This window comes from Chanodichthys erythropterus, chromosome 14 (assembly GCF_024489055.1).
Source record: "Chanodichthys erythropterus isolate Z2021 chromosome 14, ASM2448905v1, whole genome shotgun sequence".
NCBI classification, from domain to species: domain Eukaryota; kingdom Metazoa; phylum Chordata; class Actinopteri; order Cypriniformes; family Xenocyprididae; genus Chanodichthys; species Chanodichthys erythropterus.
Genome location: NC_090234.1, coordinates 12,548,698 through 12,557,596, shown reverse-complemented (window position 1 = coordinate 12,557,596; position 8,899 = coordinate 12,548,698). Strand labels below are relative to the sequence as shown.

At 34.3% G+C, this 8,899-nt stretch overlaps 1 protein-coding gene across 1 annotated transcript in view; it reads right to left on the bottom strand.

Moving 5' to 3' along the window:
• Positions 1-149: 149 nt before the first annotated feature.
• Positions 150-8,899, bottom strand: part of gpr143 (G protein-coupled receptor 143) — a 9,993-nt gene continuing 1,243 nt past the window's right edge. The window contains exons 2-9 of the mRNA XM_067410072.1: positions 7,281-7,390; positions 6,414-6,508; positions 6,237-6,329; positions 5,686-5,795; positions 5,404-5,512; positions 2,292-2,409; positions 1,836-2,094; positions 150-612 (exon numbers count right to left, since the gene is read on the bottom strand). Coding sequence (XP_067266173.1) covers positions 512-612; positions 1,836-2,094; positions 2,292-2,409; positions 5,404-5,512; positions 5,686-5,795; positions 6,237-6,329; positions 6,414-6,508; positions 7,281-7,390 — 995 coding nt within the window. The 3' untranslated portion in view covers positions 150-511. The remainder of the gene's footprint in view (positions 613-1,835; positions 2,095-2,291; positions 2,410-5,403; positions 5,513-5,685; positions 5,796-6,236; positions 6,330-6,413; positions 6,509-7,280; positions 7,391-8,899) is intronic.

Here is an 8,899-nt window from a genome sequence, read left to right as displayed (position 1 = left end):
TTGAACCACTGTACTCACATGAACTGATTTAGAAATGTTTTTAGTACATTAATGGATCTTGAGAGAGAAAATGTCATTGCTCAGGCCTCACTGAGCCATCGGATTTCAACAAAAATGTCTTAATTTGTGTTCTGAAGATGAATGAAGGTCTTACGGGTGTGGAACGACATGAGGGCGATTAATTAATGACATTAAAAACGAACCCTTTAATATCAAAACTAGTTAAATTACAATAAATTTGTTGTTTCACTATTCAGGAAGTCAAACTACCATCAAAAACATTACACACTTCATCTTTAATGACAGGTATATTTAATAAGAATAATTTAATGAAGTATAAAATGAGTAAAACATAAGCAACAACATCTATTTCTATGTGCTGTCATTAATACTGTATTTTTACAGTGTAATCCTTAAAAAGTGGCATGAATTGATTGTACAAATGCATGAAGACTCGTCTCAAACAGAAGTTGAAGAGTATGAAAGAGCGTGTTTGAGGACGGCGAGACGTTCATCCTGTGGAAATCTCCAGTGACGCTCCGTTGGGCTTTGCGTCCTCAAACTCTCGCTGTTCACTGGAGATGTGGATTTCTACTGTACTAGACTCTGAATCTATGAGATAAGATAGAGAAGACTAATTAATGTCATCCCTGATGTTGGAAAATTATATGTACAGAAGTGTCAAACTGATGTCCGGCCTAGTAAAATTGATATCTTTACCATTAATTCATATATTATTAAAAAGATTTTGTCATATTGTGTATTATATGTGCAATATTTTGCACATTCCCTGTTTATTCCCATTCATTTCCTTTAATTCCCATGTAAAGTTTCCATTTTTTTCCCGGAATTTTGCAACCCTATATTTTTTATATATATATATATATCTTTTTTCATAGATCTTGTCTTGAATAAGAGTGTATTGGCAGATTTTTTTACATGTTTTACAGTGCAGTAAACAGAATACACTTCAATACAAGGTAGAATACATTAAAATTATTCATAATATACTTCAAGTAAGTTTCTCTCATTTTAAGAATATTTAGATGTTTATAATTGGAAGCTTTTCAAAAAAATACTAATTACAAATGTAATACATTTTTGCAATGTAATGATGACAGATTTATTTTTTTTACCAAAATATTGTACAGTTTGATTGGTGACACGACCTTTGACATCAACAACAAAAGATATGGGATGCGACGCATTTCTCCTCTTTTGGTAAGTGCGTTTATTTTTCTCTGTTTATATGGTCAATTTTTTCCGTGTTTTTGAAAGGCTCACCAAGGCTGCATTTAATTGATCAAAAATACAGTAAAAATTGTGAAATATTATATGAAATAAAACGGTTTTCTATGTGAATATATAGTAAAATCTCATTTATTCCTGTGATCAAAGCTGAATATTCTGATTTGGATCATATTAGAATGATTTCTGAAGGATCATGTGACACTGAAGACTGGAGTAATGATGCTGAAAATCACAGGAATAAATTACACTTTACTATATATTCACATAGAAAACAGCTGATTTATATTGGAAAAATATATTTCAAATATATTACATTTTCATGTATTTTTGATCAGATAAATGCAGTGCTGGTGAGCAGAAGAGATTTATTTTTTTAAAAATTGTAATGATTCCCAACTTCTGAACAGTAGTTTAGAGTGTTTATTTCTTAATGTGATGGTCAGATTCACATATACAAATACAGCTCAGCTTGCATTTGAACATTTATAATTATTACTTCATATTTTACAGATGTAAAATTCAAACACGTCAGATGCGGTAGCAGCGTCACCAGCCCATACTGACGGGGGTGTTTTTATGGTTACCTTCAGAGAGGACGCTTATGGCGTCTGAAGGCTGCTGGTGTCCGTTTGCGCTCAGGTTCTTCTTGATCTCCTGAACGTGGCTCTGGTAGAGCAGTGTCGATCCCACCACCGGCGTGTATCCGCCCGCGACCGCCACCGACGTGGAGGCCGAATCCCACGGCAGCTCTCGGCGTCTCTGCCGGCTGAAGTCCACGTCCAGCCCCGTCCAGCCGTGAAACGCCAGCGTGTTGAGGAAGCCCTGCATGGGGTTCAGGATGCCCTAGAAACAGAGGCGATTAATGCCGTGGTGTTTGTACTGAATGCATGAATGAATGAGCCTTAACTGTAAAACAGCTCTAAGACAATAGTGAACAGTCATTATTCAGAAGTCCGTTCAATGACTGTTTAAAGTTCATCAATTATGGAATGAGTTCAATTCAAAAGTCACTTGAATTAATTTTTTGATTCTGTGCTCACCATGATGAACCATGTGATGAGCACAGCGTTGCGAACATTCTTCAGATCGCTGGATTTAATGTCATCCTGCATCTCCAGATAAAACAGCAAACTCTCGTTGATGATGTTGGGCAGCCAGCTGACGACAGAAAACATGGTAACACTTTACAAGAAGATTCATTTGTTAACTTTAGTTTACAATATTAGGTAACACAAACTAACTGTCAACAATAGTTAGAATTTAGTTAGTAAATATTAGTAAATTCTATTCTAATTACATTATTAAAATATTAAAAGTTGTATCTGTTAATATTAGATGCACTGTGAACTAACGAACAATTAGATTTTTACCAACTAATGTTAAAAATATATTGCAACAAATGAGACCTTACTCTAAAGTGTTACCAAAAAACAATTATAAAATATTCGTTTTTGATTGAACTATTCTTTAATCCTTTAATTGAGAAGCAACACATAATTTTCTCCCTGCACTGCAAAAAAAAAAAAAAAAAAAAAATCAATATTCATGTCTTGTTTTCCAGCACAAATATCTAAACATTCTTAAATCAAGATACATTTACTGGAGAAGAGAAATGACTTTTATGCTGAAAAAAAAGTGCTTAAAATATTTTTTTTTTTTCTGGGGTCAGAATTAAAAAAAATATATATATATTTTCTGACTCTACTGGCAGATATTTTTTCTTATTTGTTTTCAGCAAAAACCCAATTTATTTTTTTTTTAAACAAGACTTAACTCTTAACTCTTTCCCTGCCACAAGCTATGTTTCCATCCAAAGTTGCGAATTTAACTTGTGTGCAAATTTGGAATATTGCATCAAACATTTGCAAATAAAGCGCTGTTTCCATCCAGTGAGTTGGAAAGAACAAAATCGTCACTTCCTGATAAACTGGCACTAAATATCACTAAGAAAAATGGACGTTTCTGCATAGAAGCCACTGTATATAATAAATGCGCCTCAGAATGCGCAAAGGTCACGTCTTTTTTGATTAGGCATGTGACGGTATCAAATGTTCATGTTGCGATTAATTGATGAAGCTTTTATCACGGTATTATCACGATATTAAAATAAGTTGCAAAACCATTTTTGTCATAGTTTAACAGGTTTAAGAACTCTTTTTGTAATAAAACAAAAACAACTCTGACTGAAATTTTCAAACAGATTAAAATGCAAAAGAATTAGGCTATAAAGAACAACAGATAACACTTTACTCTATTTAATGCATTAACTAAGATTGAGCAATAGCTACATTTGTTACAGAAAGTGTTATTTTTTGTAAATGTTAGTTTAGAAACACAACTGATCATTGTTAGTTTTATCTCAGGTCCATTAAATACGTTATTTTGATTTTAGTAATGTTGTTAAACAGTAACTAAGAAAATAACATTAATTAATAATAATTAATACTTTATAAGTATTTTTATTGTCAGTTTAGTGATAATGAATTAACATGTTAACTAATTAAGCTGTATGTTTTACTGAACAATAACAAATAATCAGAACATTTCTAATCATTAGGGCATGTTGTAGTGCAGATTAAAATATAAAAATGTTTAGGTTTGAAAATAAATATCCTTTTAAGTCTATTTTAAGTATTCAGTATTTGGTGCTGTGATGAACAACACTGAGATTACAAAAAATGAATGGCTGTTTGAAGCATTTTAAAAACTTCACTAGCGCAGTTACTTTGTTTGCACGGTTTCCGTGGTAACCGCTGCACGATGCTGTTCCATCAGCGCCCTCTGCTGTCAGAGAGTGAACACGCACTTTCATTCAGCGCGTCTCCTTCACTGGTTCCACCATGTGCTTCTCGTGCACGTTGGGATTGTTTACATCTGAGCGCGTGTCCTTTTGACGCAGAATACAGCGGTGTTGTGCATTTTATACGATTGATGGGTAAAGTATTCTTAATTGCCTTATAAAAAATTAATAATTGGTAATAAATTATTATTTACGGTATTCTGAAGTGCCAACGATTACAATATCGTGCATATTCATTATCGCGATTTATCACATTACCGAATATCGGTACAAGTCTATTTTTGATGCGCATCAAGGAATTTATTCGGTAAAAGCGCTTCTGTCGTAGTTTACGTAGTTTTCTTGTCGCATAAAAAATTTATCCAAGTCAGTTGAGCGCATACGTTTGTTATGCGCATTTTTAGAATTTATGCGCATCTTGGCATTTCCATTCAGCATTTTTTTTAAATGCCACCTTTTTTTTTTGCACATAAAAATGGGTGGATGGAAACATAGCTACAGACTAAATTTTAATATTAACTAAATAAAGTTATTTTCCATATATTTTACCTAAATTTGTGCATATCAGTCAGTGATCCTCAAATGGCCAAATGCATGTAATGCCAATAATGTGTTACATTAAAATGACTGTGATCTTTGAAACACCTAATAAGTGCAAAACCACACATGCTATTTTTTTATTTCATGGTTTTTATAAGAGTACAGAATCTCCAGATCAAAACACAGCTGAAAAAGAAGCAGAAACAAGCAATAGAAGCATTGCTGACGCACATAAATGACACGATCAACAAACATCCAAACTGCCTAACATTACTGAATGAAATGATGAACCATGAAGAGGAAATGACTGAAGCTTTGAGGTGTTGATGGACTCGATCTACTCCATCTGTGTTTTGATCATCACTCTGAATCACATCCGGACAAAATCACAATTTTCTCAGCTTTTTGTTCAAATTTTTTTTTTTTTTTTATGAAATTTACCCACATTCAAGTTTTGAATGAAGCTAGAATATATTGCTTTCCTTTGATATATTGCATGTTCAGATATTCATACAACAAAGTATTGTGGGGGACTTGAAAGTTTTGTGAAAATTATCAAAAATGCTGCCGCTGACTCACAACTTTTTACAAAAAAAAAAAATTGCTGGAAATGAAAGACTATTATCTTCATCAGTCATTTCTCTTCTTCAGTAAATGTATCTTGATTTAAGAATGTTTAGATATTTGTGCTGGAAAACAAGACAGAAACACTGAGGAAGAACGGTGTGTATCAGTGACTGTTCAACCAGCTCAGATTATTAACTAGATATGAATCTCTATGCCATGAAGATGAAGTGAACTGAACATCTTACCAAATGACAAACACCAGCATGATCTTAAAGAATCGTATTTTGATCTCCGATCCGAGTCGTCTCTCGTTCTCGGTGTAGATGCCCTGCTGACCTTTGAGCAGCGACGTCACTGCATGAAAACACAAACTATAATATGACTTTCAATAAAATAAAGTCGTCATGAATCATGAAATGAAGATCTTTCTACTCTGAAACAATTGGTAACACTTGTTAACATGAACTAATAATGAGCATTACGTCTACAACATTCATTAATCTTAGTTATTTTTTCTGTGCACTTACCGGCTGATACGGTCCGTGCGAACAGCACCGGGTTGACGGCGAGCACCAGCAGCATCGGTGCGTATGTGGTGATGTAGTGAGGGACGGCGTGCTGAAGGCCGTTCTCACAACTCACATGACAAACACACATTCAGTTCAGATCCACAGTGCAGAACACCTCATCAGTCATGCATTTAGTGACTCGCATTGCATTTAATGCGTATATGTTAAAAGGAATGCACCGATATGAACATTTTGGCCGATAACTGATGATTCTTTATATTTGAAAGCCGATAACCGATATATTGGCCGATAAATCTAAATCCAAATTTTTATATAATTTTTGAGAGCCTGATTACAAAAACAAAAGTCTCACCATTTATCGGCATTAATAAATCGTCCAAATTTTCTTAATGGGCCAATAAGGCTAACATTAAAAATGGACATATCGGCCGATGCCGATATATCGTGCATACCTACATGTTATCAATTCATGCATTCACTAAAAATCAATGCAATGATCTGCTGTTTTTTTAATAATGCATTTTAAATGATTTTGTTGAAATAATCACCTGGAGATGGAGGGGTAGTACAGCATGGCCACGCCCTCCACACACAGCAGCAGCGTCAGACCCCACGTGATCATGTGATACAGCACGATGGTGCTACAGCAAAGACGGCGCTCGTGAGGACATGCAACAAACATCTGCTCTAGCGTTTATATGAACAAGATGCATGATGGGACGCACCTAATGCCAGCTGATCTCTTGACCACTAAGAAAACGTCCACGGCGTAACAGAACGTCCACCAGAAGGAGGCGCTAAAGAACAGCTGAATCCACATCTGGAGAGAAAATTAAACAAGATTCATGACACCAAAAATCACATTTACATGATTGTGTGCGCATAAGGGTGGAGTTATATCAGAAATACTAGATTTAAATAAAAATGGTGTTTTATTAAATTTCAGTATCATTTTTGTCAGAAAGCGATATATTCTTAAAATCAAAGGTAACTTAATTTACCAGCCGATTTAAAGCATATTTGAAAATGTTAAGGGTTTGAATTTAAAATAAATTAGTGTGTTTTTAAAATTAATTTTAAGTCTTTCCTTCCACTAATAATTCAAATTCTAAATTTAAATCCTAATTTTTGTATAATTTTTGAGAGCCTGATTAAAAAAATATAAGTTTCACCATTAAATGTCCCAAACACACAATTATAATGTTATAATTGTGTTATAATTGTGTAATAATAATACGTATCTTATATGACAGACTTGTGCTGTATGTTGTAAAACGTATTTTACTTTTTGAAGTGATTTCAATCATATTTAAACAATTTAAAACCGTAATGGTGGACAGTGTGCATCTGAAGTGTCTCAGCTGAAGGAAATAAGCCATTATTTATCAGCTTTAATATATCGGACAAATTTTCTTATTAGGCCGATAACAATACATTTTAAAATGAACATATAGTATCGTCCGATACTGATATGGAGGCTGATCATGCATCCCTAATGTTTAAGCAAGTACAAATAACTGCAGATTAAAACACTTTAAGTAATGTAAAGTGCATGAAATGTCAAATATAACGGCCTTCGATATTTCTCTTACCGCACTTCCAACACAAAACACTTCCGGCCAGACGTCACTGCTGTTTCCGCCGGAGATTCTGTTGATGAGGTCGGGCAGGCCGAGCCAGATGGACGACCGGACGATGATTCCTGCACAGATGCGTCAGATCCGTTATTCATATATTTGTGCTGAAGCCGACAGCTCTAAAATATAAGTATTTTAGAGCTGTCGGGGCGTTTTTCGCGGGAAAATGTCACTCGCCCCTGGATGTCTCGTCATATCCGTAAATAGAGAAAAGTTGACGCGTGTTTTATTACTCAACAGGTGGTATTTTAGTGAAAAGATAAATTAATTATTTCCAATTAAAACATTGGAATTTATTAGTGTTGTTTTGTATTTAACCGCTAGAGGGCCAAAGTAAAGTTACATAGTGTATGGAAGTGTGTATCATGAATCTAACAACAAATGGTCCCACTTCCGTGCAGTTGAATCTGTTCCTGAATGAACTGTATGTTCTCTGGTAAAAACCATGAAATAAACATGTTCTGAAAATAGCATGTGTGGTTTTGCACTTATTAGGTGTCTCAAAGATCACAGTCATTTTAATGTAACACATTATTGGCATTACATGAATTTGGCCATTTGAGGATCACTGACTGATATGCACAAATTTAGGTAAAATATATGGAAAATAACTATTTTCACACAATTGTATACATTGTGTGTATCACAAATGTGCATAAATTAATAACGATCTATTTGCTCAAGAAAATGCGAGTATGCATGAATAGGCTAAATAAAGATCTATTTGCTGAAATATAAAGAAGATATTATGGACGCGAATGAATTATTAACGATCTATTTGCTCAAAATTATGCAGAAAATGTCAAATAGAGATCTATTTGCTGAAATGTGGCTTTCGTAGGGCAGTTTATTTCACGGCTTTATGTCTGCTTTAAAGCATTCTCTGTGACGGCCGGGGAACATGAATAGCTGTTTGCATAGTTCTTTTTGCCAAGTTAAAAAAAAAGGCTGATACCGTAAAAAGTGCTCAAAATGTGGCTTTCGTTAGGGCAGTGCATTATATTTCAAGGACTTATGTCCATTTTAACGAATTTAACTCCCAGAAATCGCGTTGTCATAATGCCATGTTTAATGGTTCATGAAAACACATTGGTACAGTAAAAATGAAGAAACTTTGTATTTCGTTGGGACAGTAGGCCATATTTATATTGTCCCATATAAAAATACTGGAACTGTAAAATGTAAGCGTACTAAAATTTCATATTTCACAAGATCAAACGGCCCTTTATTAAACCACTTTGTCGGATTTAACGCATCCTTACATATGGAAGAGAACTGCTTATTTTCTTCATTCATTTCTAACAGCGCTTATTGTGAGCAGAGCCATTGACATTAAGGACTTTAGATATAAAGGAAGGCACATGTTTAATTAAAACGAATAATTAGCTGGATTCATCCTAGGTGAACTGGTCTAAGAAAGGCAGATTTTGAGCAAATACAGTTTTATTAGTTCATATGCATCCATACTCTCGTTTTCTTCATAGGCAGTGACGCACTCATGCACAAATGAAATAGTAGGCTATACACAAACCGGAAATTGTAACGCCTGCACGCAAAACTCTGTCAATTTTTTA